The sequence below is a fragment of the Micropterus dolomieu genome, linkage group LG17 (assembly GCF_021292245.1).
Source record: "Micropterus dolomieu isolate WLL.071019.BEF.003 ecotype Adirondacks linkage group LG17, ASM2129224v1, whole genome shotgun sequence".
Classification (NCBI taxonomy): domain Eukaryota; kingdom Metazoa; phylum Chordata; class Actinopteri; order Centrarchiformes; family Centrarchidae; genus Micropterus; species Micropterus dolomieu.
This window is the reverse complement of record NC_060166.1, coordinates 21,345,488-21,369,166: the sequence shown is the minus strand read 5'-3', so window position 1 is coordinate 21,369,166 and position 23,679 is coordinate 21,345,488. Positions and strand designations below refer to the sequence as shown.

The 23,679-nt window shown below is 40.0% G+C and overlaps 1 protein-coding gene across 2 annotated transcripts; it reads left to right on the top strand.

Annotated features, from left to right (window-relative positions):
- Positions 1-1,858: 1,858 nt before the first annotated feature.
- On the top strand, positions 1,859-22,873 carry cpda (carboxypeptidase D, a). Of its 2 annotated transcripts, none has more exons than XM_046073037.1 (21): positions 1,859-2,644; positions 4,309-4,556; positions 9,077-9,219; positions 9,382-9,551; positions 10,409-10,830; positions 10,993-11,184; positions 11,703-11,870; positions 12,214-12,323; positions 12,519-12,621; positions 13,042-13,184; positions 13,280-13,449; positions 13,575-13,877; positions 14,027-14,222; positions 14,450-14,585; positions 14,980-15,126; positions 15,491-15,583; positions 15,698-15,762; positions 16,027-16,158; positions 16,433-16,618; positions 19,719-19,821; positions 20,405-22,873. In XM_046073037.1, the coding sequence occupies exons 1-21, from the start codon at positions 1,995-1,997 to the stop codon at positions 20,629-20,631; spliced, it is 4,107 nt and encodes a 1,368-aa protein (XP_045928993.1). In that variant the 5' UTR covers positions 1,859-1,994; the 3' UTR covers positions 20,632-22,873. The 2 variants fall into 2 exon arrangements, with proteins under 2 accessions (XP_045928993.1, XP_045928992.1); XM_046073036.1 differs by having other exon boundaries at positions 15,491-15,589.
- Positions 22,874-23,679: the final 806 nt, after the last annotated feature.

Below are 23,679 nucleotides of genomic sequence, written 5' to 3'. Positions count from 1 at the left end.
TCACCAACATGTAGTCAGTGCTATTAGTTATTAATCAGAAAACAATTTTCTGTGAGAATACCTCTGTAATCGTTGTCACAGAGGATAAACTCTCAAATACTTAAATCAACAACTAAAGCCGGACTTACAAAATGCAAACAAGTTAGATGCATTGTGTTTGCTCCACCACGATAAGAGCCACTGCATAAAGGTTACTGATAACAGTAGCATGACAGCATCGATGAGAAAACCACGCAGTGAAATTGTTTTTGGGAAAGTTGAACCAAATCTCAGATCCCCTTGAGAAAGAGGGTGCTTTATTTTTACTAATTTTATTTGACTTTTATTTTATGTTTTCATACTATGCTATTAATCATGCAACAGAAAATTGCTTGAAAAGCCCAGGTGCAATAGGAAAAGACTAAAGCAAACAGTTCAGATCAGGAAAACATTTCTGGATTTTTGAGTCATAATACAGATATGACACGACAAATCACTGGAACAGTAGTACTAAATCATATTTAATCAATATATTTTCTAATAATGTATAAGATAAGATAGCCTTTTGTCATTGCACAGACACTTATACAATGAAATTGGGAGTGCCACAACCACTGACTGTATATAAACTACTGAATGTGCATTAGGATAAAAACAAGAAATAAACACACTTAGGACAGACCAGATACAGGTGATGTCAAAACCCGCAGCATGTTACTTTATACATATGTTTCCTGTATTTGTTAGGTTTAAGTTCAGCAGACCGAGGAGCAGACTCTTTGGTGGTAGTAAAGTAAAATGGTTTTTAACCAACAAGACTGAAGAGTATGGTGTAGAGTGGAGTATGGCAGCGGAGTCAATGAGGAGATTTGGATAAGTTGTGGATTAGTCAGCCACGCCCTCTTGCAAACACAAACACACATAACCTACACACACAGAAACAGCAGGAAGGCGGTGAACCGTGACATTATGAACATACAGTACAAATAATTGTGCAAGTTCAGGTAAGCCAATTTAAACAAGGCATATTAGCAACATTAACACCTGAACAAAACCTACTGAGAACATACTGGAAAGCAAAAGATATCAGAGTGGAAAGAAAGAAAAGATTATAAAAAGTAAATTATATGTAGGCCTATGAAATAATAACTAAAAACAGACAAGCAAAGAAATTAATAAATATGGGTGCTAGAAGTTTTTGTTCACTTATGACACTGAATTTATGACATAAGGCCAGAATGTTTTCTTATGTAAAAAAGGATTAAAAGAAATTTCAACTATGTAAAGGTGGTGATGGCACAATGGATGGGATACCTACCTTTGGCGTTAGAGACCTGGGTTCAATCCCTCACTGTGACCCATCTGCCAATGTGTCCCTGAGCTTAATCTCTAGTTGCTCTAGAGGTGTGTGTGACCTCTGACATATATATGCACAAAGCAATTGTAAGTGTCAGATAAATGTAAATAAATCAACACATGTTTTATTGCATTTTGTTTAAACAGTGTACAAGCAATAATATATTCTAGTTCATTTAATCAAAAAGAAAAAGAAAAACTACATCAGAACGTGATATTAAAAAAGAAGTCAGCACTAGCTGTTCTGACCTTCTGACTAAGGATTCACTGCATAAATTAGTTAGTACGGATGATTGTGCACATCATGTCTACTAAACAGACAGATTGTATTCCTGGGGGGTAGACACATTCAAATTGATCACCGTGGTCCATTTTAGAGGCGTGTAACGTGTGAAATTGTGGAAGTTTGGGCAAAAAAATAAAGGTTAAAAAAGAAAAACTTGAAACGGCACTCTTACGCCTTAAAACGTGACGTCACCGTTGAGCTCCGCCTCCTGTGAGATAAGCGGAACTAGATGGGAACAGGCAGGCCAGACTGGCTCTGACAGCAGAAATACGTCTGTCGTTTGGGGGGACAAACACTCAAAACATTTTCGACCCTGGTGTTTGTTTATTTAATTTGAAAGTCCGAATGGTGTGGAAGTAGAAGACACGTCAGCATGGCACTCATCTGGGAGCACCTCTCGACGACGCCGAAACTACGGGTGCCACTTTTCGCCCTTATTCTCTTTCTTGTTGTCTTTCTTGGTGACGCCAGGCTGCACCGGACACGAAGCGTCACCCCCTCGAGGGAGGAAACGGTAGAAACTTACAACAGATACTACAATTATGTTGAGCTAACCGATATTTTACAGTCCTTAGCTCAGAAATACCCCCAAATAGCTAACCTGTCGAGCATAGGTCTGTCTGTGGATGGTAGGGAGCTCTGGGTTATGCGGATCACCAAGGACCCCAACATAGAGGCACCGGGTAAACCGAAATTTAAATACGTTGGGAACATGCACGGCGACGAAACCGTGTCCAGGCAGGTGTTGGTGTACCTTGTGGAGTACCTGCTGGCTGAATATGGGGAGGAGCCGCGTATTACTGAGCTGGTGGATACCACGGATATTTACATCATGCCCAGCATGAACCCCGACGGCTTTGAGAAGTCCATAGAGGGGGACTGCAACGGCGACAACGAGGGTCGAAATAATGCCCGAAACAAAGACCTCAACAGAAGCTTTCCTGACCAGTTTGATGGGACGAGTGTCAGCCCAGATAGTATCCCCGAGGTCATGGCTGTGATCAGATGGATCAAGGAGAAAAAGTGAGTCTCTCTCTTTTATGAAACCCACAAACAGTCTCCTCAGAGCCCCAGCACACACACTCCTGGCTTCAGTAAACTTAATGGATCTCAAACACCTTTTGGTCAATGTGTGTTTCACAGTGAAATATTTGGAGACAAACATTCATGTCAGTGAGCAACTGATTTCTTTGTCTCCTTTGTTAAGACCTCAGGGGGTAGCAAGTGTGACTCATATTAAAGTCAAGAAATGCTGCACTGTGATACCATAATGGTGTGATAAGACCAGAGGGTTAATGCTGAAGTTCACTTTGGAGTAGAGCTGAAACATCACTTTTTATTACCTATTAATTTATCAAAAGTAAGTTGACAGAAAATTTAATCTTCAACTATCTTGCTAATCGATTAATGGCCACTTTTCAAACAAAAATGCCAGCTTCTTGAATGTCACACATTTTAATTATTAGGCTATTTTTATTTTACCAAGAAGTCCCATTGAGATCAAAAACTTTTTACAAGAGAGACCTGGCCAAAGTAGCAGCTACACAGAAACGCAACATAATAAAATATGACAACATGACAAAATTCACAATAAAACAAAAATCAAAAAACAAAAAGAACAGCTATTCAAACGCAGTAGCCTGTCAAGAAAAACAACCACATACCTCCTTCAACATATTCCTTATGAAGCCCTTAAATTATTTGATAGGATACTGAGAATCTTTGGGCTCTACACTGCTAGTCGGTCAAAACAGGCAATTTAAAGACATCACCTTGGGCTTTAGGAAATTGTGGTGAAAATTTATCACTATTTTCTGACATTTTATAGAAGTCCTGATAGCTGAATAGTTACAGCACATACCATATAAGCCTAATGGCCACGGTTTGATTCCCTGTTGTGTTTTCCCTTTTTTCCTGTCTGCCTTTATGTTATCAATCCAGTAAAGCCTTAAATGCCAAAAACAACAAAAAAATATTGGCAGATTAATTAAAAATGTTTAGCTGCTTACCCTAATTTGGAGCGTGACAAACATTTTTGTCAATGAATAACTCGGTTCCCCTTTAGTTTTCTTCATTAGCTGCTCAGAGTGTAACAAGTGTGGCTCGGACTCATAATAAAGTCAGCAAGAACTGCTGTCCTGGATGTGCAAGACTTCAACCATGCATGCACACAAATGTTCATCCAGTTACGGTGGCTGTGCCAGATCCAGGGCTGCCAGACAAAAAGGGAATTTCCCTCTAAGCAGCATCACATTTCTTTACATTATTTGTTTCTGTGAAATCCTACAGCAGAGTTCTTTCTTCACAACTTTTTAAAGGATATGATCACATGTTTTGAACTTAATCTTTATAGAACACTCACATGCCCATATATATGTTGAAACAGTTGTTGTTCTCTGTCCATACTGACCCTGAGGAGATCTCTACTCCAGTGTAAGAGGCAGGGGACAGGATCCACAGTCCTCGTTCTGTGCAAAAAGGCATTAATAAGAAGTTAACCTGAGGCTCATATGAGTTTCAGCAGTCTGAGTTAGACAAGTAAAGTGGGGACCTGTCTCGCAAATTTACAATGGATTTGGTGCCAGATTCCCTCTTGGCCTTACGGCCAATATAGACAGGAGCAACATTCACATTTAAGACAGGCTTGAACTTAAGGCTGCTTCGAAAATGTGCCATTGTCTCTCCAGGTTCGTGCTGTCAGGAAACCTGCACGGCGGCACTGTGGTTGCCAGTTACCCTTTTGATGACTCAGCCTCCCACCAGCAGCAGGGCCACTACAGCCCGTCAGAGGACGACAGTCTGTTTCGCCACTTGGCCCTGGTGTATTCCCAACGCCACCCTATAATGAAGACTGGTCAGCCAAACTGCCCCGATGCGATGGACGAAACCTTTAAAGATGGCATCACCAATGGGGCGCAGTGGTATGACGTACCTGGTAAGACGATTCAGTTTTCATTGTTTTAAATGCCTAGTTTAGAACTAATCATTGTAGCTTGGAGGTGAGGATGTCCAGCTGGACCTCAGGGGATCACATCCTAGGTGTGTTGTATAAAAGGATTTGTCCAGTCATTGCTCTCTATTATTTGTTACAAGTTTTGTATTTGTTTAGGTAGGGCTGGGCGAAATGGCCAAAAATGTTATCACGATAAAATAAATCGTATCAGTAGTTATCATGATAAATGTCAAATCATTATTTATTTCAAGTTTAAAGGCTGATTTTTGCACCTGATTGAAAGTTGAAGAAACCAGATGGTTAATTGTGGTTTTAAACTTTTCCTTATGGTCAGAACATGACATAACACTTTCCAAATGGTGGATCACTCAACAAATCTGAGGTAGAACATTCAAAACGATTATTATAAAATCTTTTTTCAACAAATATACATGAGTAACATTAAGTAAAACCTTTTTTCAGACCTTTTTCACAAAATAAATTTCCCAATAGAAAATATTAAGGGAAATAATATTGCGATTATTATCATTATTGTTGTATCGCCCAACCCCATGTTGCAGACAGAGTCTAAGCTATGCTGCTGCTTGATATCTCCCCATCTGAAACCCAGAATGTGACTTCGTATTGTTGGAGTGGCAGCAAGCTACAACCTGTTTGATGAGATTCAGGAACAAATTATTTCAATTTCCTTTGCACTTGGTGGAGCACGGTTTAAACTATTGTCACAGCAAGGTTTTCTCCCATTGCAGATCACATGTAAAAAAAATTAAAATAAAATAAATATTTTCTGAGCTCAGTAGCTTAAATTACATTGCAGCAACTTTTCAAAGTTTTGGTCACCAAAGCTGCTTGGAGGCAGATTCCAGTAGCATTATTCTATTAGCTTAAAACTTAAAAGGCAACATAAAATGAAGTTCATTGTTACTGTTAGTGCTGTTAGACTTGATATATCAGCCTTGATCAACTTGTAATATACAGTTTCAAGATTTAGTGAATAGAGATACTTAGGATAGATACATTACAACATACATCTATGTCATTGAAGCAGTAGATAGGCTTATATTGTAATTCTGCTTTTATTTTTCTCCACGAACACCACTTCATTCAGGTTCAGAAACCGCTCTACTCTGCATCACTTGGGCAGAAACTTGATCAGTAGACCTCTCTACTGTTGTTTAGTTGGTTTCCTGTGGGGGGTGGTGTCATGTCTGCAGTGTCTGCAGCTTTAGGTTACTGCAGTTATCATTTTTCTATTGAGATTTGTTGTAGTAAATTTTAGGTAGGGACTGACTGTCTTCCAAGTGTTGTTTTTCCATGAAGTAGCCTGCAGTTGCATTGGTCAGATGAATTGGCTTGATTAAACCGTAGCTCTCCAGGAGAAGTATCTTGTTTGCTCTCATGTTATTCCTTACCTCAGTTTTTCAAGTGTGTTGGATGTCTAGATATAATTAGTGAAACCAGCTACTCCAAGTGCAGGTACTATGGTTTGCTCCACAATTACAATAGGTAATTAAAGTTCAGTTCAAAACTCGGTTGATCCATCAGGACATTTTAAATCAGTTTTTAAGCATATAGTATGAGTGTAATTCTGAGATTGTGGTGTTGTTAAGTAGCAGTATGATGATACTTCTATGTATATATGATGCTTGTTTAGACCAACTGTTTAGGATAAATCCCTCAGATTTAGTAATGTACATAGTTAAAGTGAAAAAAAACTAGTATTATTTCCTGTTGCATGTCACATGGTTTGTTAACCACCAGAAGGAACCGGTGCTGTAAATCATTACCAAAGCCTTGAGCACACACTTGGCTAAATCTTGGCTTTGTTGGTCATCAGAAACCTGAAGCACCGTGACAACTAAAGGCCCGATTCAGCTGATTAACTGTTTTTGTTGTTGCTGTTTCTCAACTAAAGAACAGCCAGTATTCAGACAGAGACCGTTCAGGCTGTAACGGGAGCCAGTTATTAAAGCTCTTAGCAGCAACAAAGTGCAAATCTCAAGATGAAGATAAACAGCAAAAAGTGTAAAACAGCTGAATGAACAATGCTGGTGTCTGTCTGACATGTCTCAGTTGACGAAATGTCACTGCTAAAACTGGGCTAATGGCAGATGATGGAAACGGCCAGGACATTGTGTGACATAATGAGGGGCACAGGCAAAGCGCCAGGACCAGGAGTCAGAAACAGGAGATTTTTTGTGTGGCAATCAGGGCTTGAAATAATAATTCTGGGTAACATGTTATCTTGACTCATAATCATTTGCCACAGTCTGTCCTCTGTGTCCTTATGTAACACTGTGTATAGATAGATGGCTAGCTAGCTAGCTAACTAGATAGATAGTGGTGTTGTGTAATGTGTCTCTATTCCAAAGTCTTAACTGTTTAAAATGTTTATGGGTCATTTGTTCAAAGCTGTAGGCCGAGGTTATTGTAATCTGGTATGTGTTGAAAGATACATAACTGCCTTTAGCCATGTGAGAGAACAAAGGTGAGGACATCATTTTACTCTATGTAAATATAGCTCTATTGCTGTGATTATCTAAGGCCCTGGAAGTGCCTTTGAACGTTCAGACCTCTGATAGCCATACTTTAACATTACATCACTCTATACTAATGACAGTCATACGACAGTAATACTTTTAGATAATTTTTCCTCCTGGATTATCATTTTAAATGTTTGTAGGAGATTTTTTTTCAATGAGTCACTAAACTCCTAACACCCTGTATTATAAGCATCCCTGTGCCCTACACAGCAAATTCAGCTACTAGCTCTGTCTTTGGCTCCATTGTCTTGCCATTGCTTTCCTGCTATGTTCAGGGTGTGTCACTGGATCCGGTACATAGACAGGATATTTAAGTTTGGGGCTGCCATAGTCTGTCTGTGTGTTTGCCGTGCTCTTTCAGCATATGAGACTTATTTACTTTAAGTGAATGGTACCTGATTTGGCTTTAACTACTTAAAGTAACTTGGCATGGGACGACGCCTAATGTCTTGTGACTTTGAGGAAAGAGTTTTATGATGTTTGTCATGTCGTTGAGTATGAATTTCCACACACAGTCTAGTGTTATTTGCTCATCATTAGCAGGTGAGATTTGTTAAAGGCATAGTTTGGCTTGGTTGACATAGCAGGGGGTAAAACCTCGAATGAATTACCCCGACAGATCTCTACACAAACCCCACCCATCTTCAAAATAAGCTCAGAGGGCCCTGTGTGAATGTTTGTACCCGCCAGATGAGTTCTGATAGATTACGCCAGGGCATTTAATTGGAATGCCCCTCATGTATTTACTATTATTCTGTCAGACCACTGAGATATGGACAACTAAAAAAACATGTCTCAGACTTGTCTGATGAATCATTTAATACTTTATTATGAAATTACCCTTTACAGAATGACCTGGCAGCCAGTCACCCTCGCCAAGTATCAGACAGCTGAACAGCTGTCGGTTGACCGGGGATGACTCAGAAGACCTTGTGTTTGTGGTGTATATTTTGGTACGCCTGCTCTCAGAGCCAAGATGTGTACCACATAATAGCCTCTGACTTTTCTCGTTTGCTTGTAAAGGGATCCGTTGTAATTTTCTTCACTGTATTTCCTCCACTTTCCAAAGTCAGTTAGTAACATGACTCTCTTCATAAGCCATGCAGATCAGATTATTTAAAAATGGGTATCTGTATGAATGTCCTGCAAATCAATCAGCCTGCAAAAAGCACTGTATAAAGCAGTACTCACGGGACTTTATTGCCTATATAGATGTGGGGCGTTAGAGTTTTGTAAAGTTCTGGATATTAGGTTTTTCTTTTGTGTATGTGTGTTTATGTGGACCCCAGGAAAAACAATCGTGTAAAAATGTTCTAGGATTTGTCTTTGTTGTGCATCACCGATAGTTAAAACTTGTGTGCTAAAATCCAGCATTTATCTGCTGCGGCGTTGTTGATGTCTTCCTCATTGAGACTGGTGGGAGGCAGTTTGCTTTGCTGAAGGTATTTGTTAATGTTAGGTGTGTGTGCCCTTTCTCTTGACTGATACAAAGTGACAAACGGTGGCTGTTTCATTGGGTTCCTGTGGCCACTCAGCAGGCAGTCATGGCAACCCTCCAGCCTGGGAGCCTCTGGCTGCCTGCTGTCGCTCCAGTGGGAAGGCCAACTGAGCAGCCTGCCCTCCTGTGTTTCTTTTCTGTTTGCCTTACTGCAGGGCTAGGTTGGCTGGCAGACTGCAGATGTCATGGCTTGTTGCCACACTAAACACTATCTTTAAACTGTAGCACTGGAGAGACCAAGACAGGCTCAAGACTTTCCAGATTTGCCTGACAACAGTGGGGGGTCACATTTAGGGAAGCAGAGCATGTTTAAGAATTTACTTTATGATTACATGTTGTATACACCATTAATTCCTGACTTTAGACATATTTTTCTTCTTTATTCTTCATATAATATATAATTGACTGATTTATGTCTTTGTAGCATGATTGGTTTATTATATTGCTTGCTTGTTATCTAGGAGGGATGCAGGACTACAACTACCTCTATGGAAACTGTCTGGAAATCACCGTGGAGCTGAGCTGTTGCAAATATCCTCCTGCTTCCGAGCTCCATAAGGAATGGAATCTGAATAGGGAATCCCTACTAGCCTACATTGAAAAGGTTGAGTTTATAACAAAAAAAGAGTAAAGCTACATCAGTATTTGTTATGATGTATCTTCAGTTTTATTGTTTTTTTAAAAGAATAATGCCTGATGCTGTTTGCATGTCATTGTTCCAGTTCAGCAACATGTCCTTGGTATTTACAATACTGCTGTCTTCCAGGTCCATATAGGTGTCCGCGGCTATGTGAAAGAGGCCATCAGTGGCGCTGCTCTCAGCAATGCCAACATTGTAGTGGTAGGCATTCGTCACAACCTGACCACAGGAAACTATGGGGACTACTACCGCCTCCTACTCCCAGGAACATACAACATCACAGCTGTGGCCCCAGGGTAACTACTAAAACTTCCTTCCTTCGCATAGCAGGTTTTCAAAAACAGATGTTGTACATTAAAGGACAACACTTGTAGAAAAAAGAAGGTATATTCCGTCATACACCCCAGCATTGATTTATTTTCAAAAAGGGTTGATGTTTCGGTTACAAGGACCTTTCAAATGACATATAAATCATAAAGTGACACAGTGCTTAAATATAGCCCATCATGCACTATGCATGATGGTCCACAGCTGAATTGGGAGTGTAACCATGATTTCATGTAGCAAATTATTTATTTAAGATTTCCTCAACCATCAAAACATACACCTATAATCCTTATAAATCCTAATCCTAAATAAAAAGGAAAATATGAAAAATTGTGTTATAATTATACAAATTATATATATATATATATATATATACCTACAAGACATAGCCCAAATCTACAATATATAAATATAAATGTCCTATGGGGTCCTATAACTTTTAAAAAAGGACAACACTTAAAAAAACAAAAGGCCAAACACTAGTCAGGTTTCAAATTTCATTGCAATGACCAATGACAGCCCAGTGAGTGGTGCATTCATCACTGTTTGTTGCCTGTTGATTGTTGCCAGATCACAATGAACGATGCAAAATGTGTTATCAGACAATGAAGCTCAGTCTCCATGTTCCAGCCAGACTTACCCAGAAGTCCTGCACTAAAGAAATGCACAACATTGGTTACTTCCTCCTTAGAGTTACAGAGTAACTCTTTGTTACTATAGTGAAAGAAAAATATGTTCCACAAGTTCAGTGGTAAATGACTTCCAGGTAAAAGGAAACTGCACTGTTTCACAGTCATCAAGCATGTGTTTTTTTTCCTGTACACAGGTACACATCAGTGACAGTCTACAGTGTCCATGTCATGGAGGGCAAAGCCACAGAAGTTAACTTTACCTTGGCACCTGTGGTCAATGAGGCAGCTGGTGGCACCACTGTGACCACATACTCTGTGCCATCCACCAGTGACACAAACATCTCCACCACCACTGCCATCTCCTCTAACTCTACACACACCCAAGCGACTCCTTCTGAGGGAAACAAGGACAGCCCTTATTTGCTTCCTCCCGAACCCCAGCCCATCCAGCCCCAGGAATTTCGTCACCACAACTACGCAGACATGGAGCTGTTCTTACGCAAGTACAGCAGCGAGTTCCCCTCTATCACCCATCTTTATTCAGCTGGCCGCTCCGTGGAAGACCGTGAGCTCTATGTGATGGTCATCTCAGACAACCCTACTGTCCATGAGCATGGTATGTCTTAAATATTTGCTTAAAGTCATACTAAAGGATACTTCCTTTTGTGTACATGAGGTAATATGTTCATCTTAGCACCCCTGATGTTCTGTTAATGTTATCTTATTATTAGGAATTTTAACTCTGACTGACCTTTTTTTTTTTTTTGTTTCACGTCAGGTGAGCCAGAGTTTAAGTACATAGCCAACATGCACGGTAATGAAGTGGTGGGCAGAGAGTTATTACTCAACCTCATCGAGTACCTGTGCCGTAACTATGGTACTGATACAGAGGTCACTAAGTTTGTCAACAACACCCGCATTCACATCATGCCTTCCATGAACCCTGACGGCTATGAGGTAGCCACTGAAGGTAAGAGAAAGGGACACACACAGGCACACACTAACAAGTTCTTACACTGGCAACAATAAAGTAACACTACCTGGATAGTATGAAATTGGCATGCCATGTCAAATATTTTCGTATACAGTTCACACACGTAATATAAATTGCTTTGGGATATACTCTGTGTTAATTAAATGTTTATAGGTTTAAGAAGTAGGTACAATTAGGTGTTGTAATTTCTTTGGCATATTTATACATATCTCCTTATCTCCTTAAATACTGCTGGCTTCACCTCATTGGCTGGTTGAAATCGCTTTGGTTTAACCATCTTGCTGCTGTCAACACTTTTAAAGAATGGGAAAGTTTCACAAAGCACTTCTTTATCCACCAATGACTTTTCGCAGGAAGTGTAGAGGATGACGAGCTAAGTCTGTTTGTTTCAGTGGTGAATGACTTCCTGGAAGTCAGATTAAAAGGAAACAGCAGCACCATGCTAGTTACAGATACATATAGGTGACTCATGACTAGAACTTATTCCCTCACAGGTGATGTAAAGGGCTACAAAGGACGCAACAACAGCAACAATTTCGACCTGAACCGCAACTTCCCAGACCAGTTTTCCACCATCACAGAGCCCAGGCAGCCAGAGACTATAGCTGTGATGAACTGGCTGAAGAGCATCCCCTTCGTCCTGTCAGCCAACCTCCATGGAGGCACGGTCTTATTTTGTGATTTTAGTGTTAAAGATTGTAGTCAGTCAGTGCCACAGCCACCTTTTGATAGTGTGTTCGATTTTTACAGTTTAAAATATTGTATTAGTATTGTATATGTTGTGTGTATGTTTTGAGTGTTTTTTATCTCTTAGAGACTGTAACATGACAGATAATTTGACTTTAATTGAATATAATTGAACTTAAATAACTTTAAAGGACTACTACTACAGATACACAGTTTAAATCTAAATAGTAGTGCATTGTGAAGTTTATATTAACCACAAATTCAGACTTTTGTTTTTTACCGGTTTGCTCTGTCTTGTCTCTGTGTTGTGGAATTTAGGTTCGTTGGTGGTCAACTACCCCTATGATGATGACAAAAAAGGAACGACTGAGTACAGCCTGTCACCTGACGACAAAGTCTTTCAGCAGGTGTCTAGAGCCTACTCACAGGTAACTGGATACTGTTGATGGATCTGTTTCAGGTTGGGATCATGTCTGCTTGTGTTTTTGTATTAAAAACAAAATGTGGAGCTAGCTCTGATAAAAGCCACAGGCATTTTGTGAAATCTGTGGAGAGACCAGGTTCAAAAAGTTGAGTACAACAGTACTCATTGTTGAATTATCACTTGTGTGATGTGTGTGCAGGAAAACCCTCTGATGCACAATGGACACCCTTGTGACGACCTGTACCCTGGTGAATATTTTGAAGATGGGATCACCAACGGTGCCAACTGGTACAATGTTCCTGGTATGCCTACATCTCTCATTCTCCTTTGTCCCCCCCCCTTTGATATTTTGTGGTTTGTTCATATAATCTGGAAGTTTTTTTTATCTGCACAAAATAAGATTTTCCCACAGCACTTTGGCCAATTCAAACATCTCTTTTATAGTTTAGTCAGTCAGTTTGTCTGCAAAGAAAAATAAATGGAGCTCCTGTAGTTGTATGTTATATATTGTTACTAGTTCTTCAATAATTGTCACAATATTGCAGTTATGTGGTGCCTCTTTGCCTGTACCATGTTTCACTGGGATTGTCTTAATTTTTTGCAAACAAAAACTTTTGCTATCATAGATGCTAGCATCACATAAAGCTTCAACACATAGTGGCTTTAAGTGAACGCTTTACTTTAAGATGGAGTTGAAATATATATATTTATTTCTTATCCAGGTGGCATGCAGGACTGGAACTACTTAAACACCAACTGTTTTGAGGTCACCATTGAGCTGGGCTGTGTGAAGTACCCTATGGCCAAGGACCTGCCCAGATACTGGGAACAAAACCGACGTGGCTTGCTTCAGTTTATGCACCAAGTAATAAATACAAATCTTAATGTTACCCTGCACTTTCTCCTCACTTCTCTCAGTTTTGCATCTACTCACATTTGAGTGGTTATGTGTCTCTGCAGGTCCACAGGGGAGTAAAGGGCACTGTCTCTGACATAAGGGATGGTACAGGAATTCCCAATGCAACCATTAGTGTGCAGGAGATAGACCACAACGTCACCACGGCTCGTACTGGAGACTACTGGAGACTGCTGACCCCTGGGACTTACTCTATCACTGCCACCGCCCATGGGTGAGATTAGGATTTCAGAAGGAAGAACAAACAGATCATTTACCATGAAGTTTCTGTATATTTCTGTGCTATTTCCCATTATTTCCAGTACTATTAACGTTTAATTAACTTTTTCTGTTGTCAAGATATAAACCTCTGAGTACCTACGCCACAGTCTCAAAGGATGGAGTAGAGGTGGTGGACTTCAGACTGAAACGTGTACATTCAGATCCCAATGGCCAGTCTCTCGAGGGCCCCCAACCCACACAGAACCCATCTGAGAAGGAGTTCCAGAGCCTAATTAAGGACCTCTCTTTAGGCCAGGGTTTGGAGCAGTTGGTCAGGAACACACCCACTGAGAACACCTTCCGCTACCGACGCTACAAAGAGCTGTCCGGTGTCGTGAGAGGCCTCACACTTAATTTTCCCCAAATTACATCTTTACGCAGGTAGGCAATCTTCCCCCAAGCCCTGTATCTGAACCAGCCAATGTCACTTCCTTTTAAGTATACATACATGTTTAATATCCCACTTCTATCCCTCTCATCCTCTGTGTGCCAAAAATCAATGCTGTTTTTTTTCTACTCTTCTTGCCCAGTTTGGGCCAAAGTGTAGAGTTTCGAACCATTTGGGCTCTGGAAATCTCCAACAAACCAGGGGAAGCTGAACCATCTGAGCCCAAGATCCGCTTTGTAGCAGGGATCCATGGCAATGCCCCGGTGGGCACAGAGCTGCTGCTGGAGTTTGCTGCCTTCTTGTGTATCAACTATGGCAAGAACCCAGCTATCACCAGGGTCAGTGAACCCCCTCAGAAAATATATAGTGTTTGATACCCTGCATGTATTGACTTAAAGGTTTTAAAAAATATTTTTTTATAGTTCTACACAAAATTCTTTTCCTTTCTGGGTTAGGTTCAGTCGGAATTGTAATTTTGTTTTAGCAGGAAAGAACCAGTCCCAGTAAATACAGTGTATAGGGTAGCCATATCTGTAATTGTTCCATCTCCATTTCCCTTCCCTAGCTGATCAATGAGACCCGGATTGTGATCGTGCCCTCTATTAACCCAGATGGACGAGAACAGGCTGTTGAGAAGCAGTGCACCTCCACCCAGGGCTTGAGCAATGCTCATGGGAAGGATCTGGACACTGATTTCTTTGGTCAGTTGTATGGATTTGTGTGTGCACGGTTGAATTGAGAGACGGAGACAAAAGGGGTGGTGATGGTGCAGTGGATAAGGCACATGCCTTTGGTGTGAGAGACCCGGGTTCAATTCCCCACTGTGACACATCCACCAATGTGTCCCTGAGCAAGACACTTAACCCCTAGTTGCTCCAGAGGCGTGCGACCTCTGACATACATAGCAATTGTAAGCTGCTTTGGATAAAGGCGTCCGCTAAATTAAATGAAATGTAATGTAAAAGAAGATGATTAAATCTATTTATTCAGTCTGCAATTGGTGAAATATTTGTTGCGAGTGTAACAAATAAACGTCAATGTTTGTATGAACATGTGTCTTAAAAAGCTGAGCATGCTGTTTTCCTCCTTTTTTAGGCAATGCATCACAGCGTGTGGTGGAGGCCCAACCAGAGACCAGAGCGATGATGGACATGATTGTGGACAAGAGCTACACTCTATCTGTAGCCCTTGATGGAGGCTCCCTTGTTGCTACCTACCCTTATGACAAGCCTGTCCAGTCAGGTAACAACACTGTGCAGAAAACTTCTTTTTGTTTTGATAACTTCTTGTAAGAATCTGCGTGGCTAAGTTATGTTATTTATAGTATATTTTCTCATTAAGATTTTAAAATCAGTTTAGTGTTCAGTGTTTGAAATGGAGCCACTTTTAAGATTGCACACTTCTCCAAGTATTGTGATGTCCATTAGTTGGCCCGTCTGGCCACGCATCCAGCATATATAAACATACGTTAAATAACAGCAATTTGCTGAGTAGGACAAATCATACACCACCTCTACACTGGTTGCTGTTAGACACTACTTAATAGAACTAAGTTTGGCTGTGTGGTTTTATTTATGTATTTATTATCTTTTTTTTAATTCCCCAGTTGAAAATGAGGGCACACTGAAGTACTTGGCAAGTGTTTATGCCAACAACCACCCCAAGATGCATCTGGGGGATACTGGCTGTTCAAATAATGGTCAGAGTACGTAATTTAAGCCCTATCAATAATTAGTCCTCATGTTGGTATTGAATGTCAGTCATTAATAAGAAGATAGTTGTTAAAAGCTAATGGAACATTTCTGTTACTCAGTGGGAAACATCCCAGATGGAGTGATGAGGGCAGCAGAGAGACAAAGTCATATGGGGAGCATGAAGGTAAGACTCTACAACCCACTGTTTGTGAAAGCAGTTACTGGAGTTCAGATGGCCTCCATTCTGCCACTTCAAAGTATTTTTTCAAGATATGATCTGCAATGAAAAAGCACACTTCATTTTTCAGTGGATTTGTGCTATTTTGCAAATTGTTCATGTATTTGCAGCTTGTTAAACACTTTTGAGATCCTGAATGTTAGTTTGGAGAAATGGGAATCTGCCTCAGTGCTGTCTCATGTATCACCTTGTGTCTATGTGTCCTCCCAGGACTTCAGTATGGACTTTGGCCACTGTCCAGAAATTACAGTGTATACTGGCTGCTGTTTGTTCCCACCTGTTGAGCAGCTTGCCACACTCTGGGCTGAGAACAAGAAGCCTCTCCTCAGCATGCTGGTGGAGGTACAGTGCATGATTTTTATTAGCACAACATGGGGACATTCAATGGATGTTTGACCTGTATACCTCTATAACCACTTTCAAATGAGAGATTTTCAGGAAGTAATGCAGCAGTATGGAAACTTGAAAATTAAGTGTTTAAATTATTTATATATATATATATATATATATGTGTGTGTGTGTGTGTCCTCAAACCAAATTATATTATAATATTTAAGATGATAATTTTTTCATCATCATGTAGCCTTAATTTTCCCTCCATTTCTACCCCATCCAGGTCCATAAAGGGGTGCGTGGTTTGGTGAGGGACAAGAGCGGAAAGCCTATTGTTGGGGCGATCATTGTGCTGAATGGTGGAGTCAGAGTCTATACTACAGAGGGTGGCTACTTTCATGCGCTGCTCGCTCCTGGCAACCACAACATTGAAGCTGTTGCTGATGGCTACCAACAACAACGTCAAGAGGTACACAGTCATACATACTATGTATTATGCAGGCCAGGAATGTACAAGCTTTCAGGAAGATGGCCATGATGGGATAGAAAATAAATTTAAGTTAGTTTCTTATTTATATTTTCCAACTGAAATGCATACAAAAATGGAGATTTACAAATGAATCTTCAAATTCAAATGTTATTTTCCTCAGATTTTATTTGAACCCTGAATACTCTGAGTATGTTTAGCCTGAGATGAGGGAAACTCTCGGTTTTCTGTTTCAGAGACCAAGATCAGATAAACCCTAGATCTCCAACAACTTATGCTGTGAAGTTTATCTGTGACACAAAAGCACATTTTGGAAGTTTACGTCTTTTAGAAACATAAAAATCATGCTTAGATAGCCTATAAATTTGTTACCAAATCATGATCTTGAACATGACTACTTTTAATGATCAATCTAATCTACGGACAGTGATCTCTGGACATTGTAGATTTATCCTCAGCACAGAAAATAAACTAGGAGGCTACACTGTCCTTTATAACACTGTGACTCTTACCACATACCTTGGGCTACATTACTACAGTAGGCTAATCAAATCAAACTAATCTGTAGGAAGCTGTAACTGATCAATTAACAATCATGTCATATTGTGATTTCGCACCTATGGAAGATTTCTGTAATAGGTATGTTGGAGATGATGTGAATATTTCTGAGTGAGGATGATTGTGGTGCAGCTGAAACTAATAGCCTAAATATAGCCTAGTTTAAAAGTGAGTTTTCAAAATTAGCTGCATACAGTCTTAATGTGTTTTGACGGCATTTCATTTAATACAAAATGAACAAGATTTAAAAAAAAAAAAAAAGTAGTAAAATAGACGTCTAAAAGTCACTTTAAAACTACAGACACTTTTTCCAAAGCAAAAATATAATTAATAGCTGACTGGGTTGGACTGTGACTTTACAATCACAGGTCCACGAGAAACTGTCTTATACTTGATGCCTATTTTCTTCTTCAGTTATTGTCAGTTTACAGCTGAATGAATATATTTTATGGGCTATAGGAGAATTCTAGCACTTTATCATTAATTTTTTTTCATCCCCATGTACACGCTTCAATCAGGTTCAACATACTCTAGAGTTGATTGGACTAATTCTGATCAGCCGTTGTGGAACTGAACTCTGAGTTTGCCCATCTCAGGCTCAATCAACTTAGAGTTCCAGGACAAGCTCAGAGTTTAAGGCTGCTTTCTGAAACAGGGACCTGGACTAGGCCTTTGAAAAATGTATACGCCATTAACATTTTGAAGCTGTGGCACAAGAAGCATTTAATAACAATGATAGTGTTGAGTAAATTACAGGCTTACAGTGTCTGAGTTGGACTATTGATATTTATGAAAATATTGGAAAGCAGAAGTCAGCTGTGCCCTGGTTGCAACCACATGCGCTCAGTTGTTCCGGTGGTGATCATAAACATACACAGTACGCTACATTATTTTAGTGGCTTTTAAACAAATCATTTGATATGCTGAACACTTTGGACTTGGAGTTTGGGCAGAAACAAACCCCAATTAAAAATGCAGTAGTCACAGATTTTGGCTCCATTGATCTTGCATCATTTGTCTTTTTAACAGTTTATAAGAGGAGCTTCATTGCAAAATGTCAAACATTTGACATGAAATATAAATTCAGCTGCTACAAGGAAAATCAAGAGACATGAACTGACAAAAAAAAAAAAAAAAACAAGAACAGCACACTCATATCATAGGAAGTCTGTGGGAGAGTATTACTGTTGTTCCCTATTACTGTCTATGTCTATGAAAGGTGTAGGGCGGAGCACACAGAATCTCTCAGTCACCTCCACCTTTCCATTTGGCTGCTCTGAAATGTCAAGCGTGGGGTAGGCCAGCTCTTTAAACAGATGTTCCTTAATGTTACGTCCCAGCTCCAGACTGTAGGCTTTGAACTTCCCGCAAGAACTAATGAGCAGAGGATCCACCACTGAATGATATGTATGCTGGTACTCTGGTACTGTGAAGCCGTGGATCATCAGAGGTCTTGGTTGAGTAGTTGACGACACGCTGCTGCAGGTCCTCCCTCCAGTAGCAAGGGCTCCGTCGCTGTGGGGCAGTCTGAGATCTGGGAGAACAGCAGCGTTCCTTAAATACCTGCCATCCAGGGATTTCTGGGGGTCTGCTTCACTCTGCTCACACACAAGGTCCAGATCATAACTTTGGGCCACCATGTATTTCCTCTCTTTAATAGTGTCACCATATTTCTTAGGACATCGAATACTCCGCCTTAGACCATAAGGACGCATTTCATTCCTCTGGAAATTAAAGTGATGTTAGTTAGATGTCCCTGTATGTTCTTCTGTGCTTTGCTGGCAGAAAACAGTCAGCAAACCATATTGATGATACAATGAAAGATGAAAGAATTGAGTGGTACACTTACTCTTTGGGCGCGTTTTCAGACCACATTACTAAATCAGGTCTGAAACTACATGGTTTGAAATCCTTCCTTTCCTAAGCTTTGAGTCTAGTTTCCCCATTGTTTTAAACTGCACTTAAATAATGACACCAAATAAATGAGAGACACTTCACTTTAGAGAAAAGTCAAGCAAAATACAAAAAGTGAATTCTGAGATTCTTGTAATTTACCTCTCAGAAGATAGTCATTTTGGATTTTTATGAGCAGCGCTCAAATCAAGACAACCTGCACAAAATATACTAAGGAGGCACACCTGCAAATAAACCTGCTAATTGGGTAATTAACAACCTCAGTTCTGGAGCAGACTGCTGAATGCCTAAGGATTAGATGTGGTTGAGCAACTACAAACTCTCATTATTTGAATTTCACATGTCACAAACACACACCAATGTTGGCAAATGTTTGTAAAATTCTAGAAACAAGTATTTTTAAGAACCTTGGGTAATATTGCCACAGCGTTTAAGATGTATAAGTATAACCTTGACTGCAGCAGTTTAGATTCAGAGGCAACCACACCCAAAACAAGTACAGAAAAAGATGTCTCAAACATCAGAATTACCATATTTGGAATATTGCTGTTATACTGTAAATCATCATCCCACAATTAATGATATCTGACCATGTTTGGCTGTGTTGCAGGTGGTGATATCTTCCTATGAAGCTGCTAGCTCCATCATCATTGAGTTTGACATGGACAACAGCATCTTTGGCCTGCCCAGAGAGTTTGTGGTGGCTAGTGCAGGTAAGCATGTCTCTGAAAAACCTTATGTAACCAGTTTTGACTATATGCATCATGTGACCTGTCCACAAAAAATAAAGCCTCTATCTTATATATTTTGTATTTTGGCTATTGTAATGTGCTAAAACGGTATTCCTATCTATAGTTTCCGATTTAATGTTGCTAAAAACCTTTTGACAGTTGCCATGCAATGTAGTTGTGTTAAAGCAACTTGTGCTAGTAAACAATACTCCTTAAATGGGTTTTGACTTTATCTAGTAATGTTGTTTTTTTCTAATATGTAGTATCTTATGATCTGTGACACACCCAATAACCGCCTCGCCTTTCTGAAATACTGTTGAAGTAATTCATAACTCTTTTCAGTATTTTCACACTGACATATTTGAACTCCTTTTTAAATAAAAATTTTGACTCTAAGACAGTCAGTGTTTTACCATTTTGGCCTTTGTCATTGACACTTGAGGAGTACAATCTTATGTTTAGTGCGCTTACATCATAAAATGTTTACTCCTTTGTTTGGTGTGTGATGGAAAATATTTTTAACATTCAGACATGCTGAGTTGTGTATTCCTCTTCCTCCTTGCAGCGGCCTCCATGACAGCGTTAGTGGTGACGGCGTGCATCATCTGGTGTGTCTGCGCAGCCAAGTCCAACCGTCAAAAGGATGGCTTCCACCGTTTGCGGCAGCACCGAGATGATTATGAGGATGAGATCCGGCTCACCTCTATGGGCTCCAAGAAGTCACTGCTTGCCCACGAGTTTCAGGACGAGAGTGAAAGCGACGAGGAGACGCTGTATGCCAACAAAATCTGATAACCGTTTCACCAGTTTGGCTGTTGGCTCAATATTTTTATTTTGATCCCCCCTCTTTAATTTAACCACTGACCAAGAAAGAACAGGTTGAACTCTAGGCAGCATCTCTGTCTCTCTTCATGACCAATATATGAGAGTGATAAAGAAACTTTGTTCTGTTATACCAACAAGCTGTGAGGGCTCACTCCCAGTCATTAGTACTACAAAATTAATACTTAAAGAGCATCCTGCTGGTGTCTGGGTGTCTCTACCTGACTGGATCAGGAGAAAAAGACAAAGAGAATGTGATTTTAAAAAGAGGGAGAGAGAAATAAAGGTTTGGTCCACTGTGGACCTCATCCGTCCAGGTTTTGAGTCCTGCAACCTTTTTCATTTCCGAGCCACGCAACAGCACTCTTTCAGACCGCTACCTGTCCTGCCTGGCTGAGGGGTTCCTGCCGATAAGTCCAAATAACTCTCGTTTAGTGGATGTGTAATGAGCTCTGGATGGATGTGCTTTATTTCACACAATCTCCCCACTGATATCATTAATTTCTTTCAATACTGCTTTGAGCTAGCAAATTAGAAATTATATCTTCTTTTTATCTAAGACAGCATTGCCACATTGACATGTCCAAGCCTTTGTGAGACTGAATCCAATACTGTGCCTTGGCTTCTGTAAAGTTTACAGTCCATTCGGGTTGTATGTGACAGAAAGCAGCAACATAGCGAGTAGATTATACCTAGTTTGTTCTGGAATTTGATTCATCCTATACTCAGGTGGTAGGAAAAGAGAGAAGTTATGATTGAAAGACTGCTGAATTCCGATGTTGCACGCAGATGACTAGGCTGGGTTCAGTAGTTTTGTATTTTTCCAGGGAGTCAATGTTGTGGCCCAAATCATAATGGGAGCGAGCTTCTCAAAAGCTTTAAAGCATCAGGGAGAATCTGTTACCAATGAAATGCTTGAATGAAACCCTTCTTAGTAAGTGCAGGGTGCTCTAATGTATGCATGGAGGTCACTTGCACTAAATGGAAAGCAAACGTTGTCCCATATCATTGGCCAGGGAAACAAAACTTTGAATCTCTAAGTCAGTAATAATAAAAAAGAATGTATTTGTGGTTTTTTCCTTTTTGTTTTAACTAGAAGTTTGTGATGGGACAATTCCCAACTGTCTGTACATGGAAAGTCACTGCTGACTTTTGTTTTGTCATATTGAGTCTGCACCCTGTTTTTTTGGATTAATTTCATTTGAATATGTTGGTGTTTATTCCCCTGACTAAACAATACTTTTGAGTGCAAAAGTCATACCAGGTTTGTCCGTCCATTAACGATCACTGTCAGAGCCACCCATTCTACACAATTTAAAGGTCCAGTGCAAAGAAATGCATATTTCCCACACTTATTGTAAAACAAAGGGCATATAGACGATAATCCATTTGACTGTGAGGTTATGGCTCGAATGGCTGTGAAAAAGCTAGAGCATGGAAATTGAACTTGCTTGCTGCAGTATGCAGATACTCGTCCTTCAGCCACATGTCAGGGACAATGAAAACAAGGCTACTGACAGATTGCCTAAGTGGCTTTAAAGAACAATGTTTTCTTGTGTGAAATTATAAGTAATTCTCTTGTGTGTTACAGAAGCTCATTAGTGATTGGATGACAAAATTTGAGTTGGGGTATAATGACAAATCAAGGCAGGTTGGAATGCAGACATGGCGAGTTTATAGGAGACGAAAAAGCGAGACCTCTGTGTTGTGCAAATCAGATGAACTGCCAAAAACCAAAAGTGTGGTTTTCTTTACATCTTAGAGCTGTGTTTAACCAAGAATTGGTGCACTAGATCATTAGTCATCACTTACATATACACACCTGTTCACTAAAGAATCTGCCTTCCAGGTCCTTCAAGAAGAGATTATTTCCTTCTCCTTTAAACAAATGCAGCTGTCAGCAGTAAGGTGAAACCTGATATCTGTGTAGCGAGACAGTTTTGTACATTATTTTTTTCTTTCTTATACTGGATCTGTGAGTGCGTGTGTATGAATTTTGAAAGTTGAGCGTGTGTCAGGTCACACAGTGTTGGTGAGAAGATTTTATATCTAACTGGAATCAACTGTAAATAATGTTTGCCACTTGTGAATGGGAAAATAAGTGTGATTCATGTTAACCATGAATATGCTCAACAACGCATTTCACAAAAACCTCTGTGTTACATGCACAAAAACTCATGAAACATGGTGAAATAAAACCTCTCACAACGTCTCCCTTGCTTTTGTGTTGCATGTATGGTACTGCTATTTGGGACTGTTTTTAAACGATTGTTTAGCAGTAAAGAAGGAAAGGAAACATGTAAACCCTGGAACAGTATTCACACAATGAACAATTCTGTAATTATCATTAAAGACTTAACTAAAATGTCTAATTTGAAAACTTAGTAGTGTGGATGTAGCCTTAATCAGCTGAAGGAAATGGTGCCCTTAACCCCATTTTCTTGTGTGTATTATGTTTGAGGCTCCAGGAATGTTGGCCATCAGATAAACACCAAATATGTAGTGGCCTAAAGCTGGAGCCTCAGAGTTGCGGTGACAGTTTTGACACCAAAGGATTGTCAGTCTGCAATGTTGCCTTTTTTTCCCCATTTTCCATTGCTATCGCAATAACAGTTGATATAAAGTAGATTATGAAGAGATCTTTCCAATATGTTTTGCACAGTGCATGTGTATGTGTTTCTGAATATCTTTCTACCTGATGTGGGTTTGTAGTCAGAAAATCCTCTTAAATACCCTGCCTGTTGCTTATTGAATTAACAACTTATTTGTCCGCTACTTATTATTTTTAATAACTGGGGCATTGGGGAGATTGGGGGCAGCAGTGGCTCAAAAAGTCAAACAGGTCGTCAATTAATTGCAGAGCTGGAGGTTCAGTCCCTGGCTCTTCCTTTCCACATGTCTAAATGTCCCTGAGGAAGACCCTAAACCCCAAACTGTCCTTTATGGACAGGGTGTGTGTGAGTTTGTATGTGTGGGTGAAAGAGAGGCGTCACAAAGTCTTTTGTCTTATGATGGTTG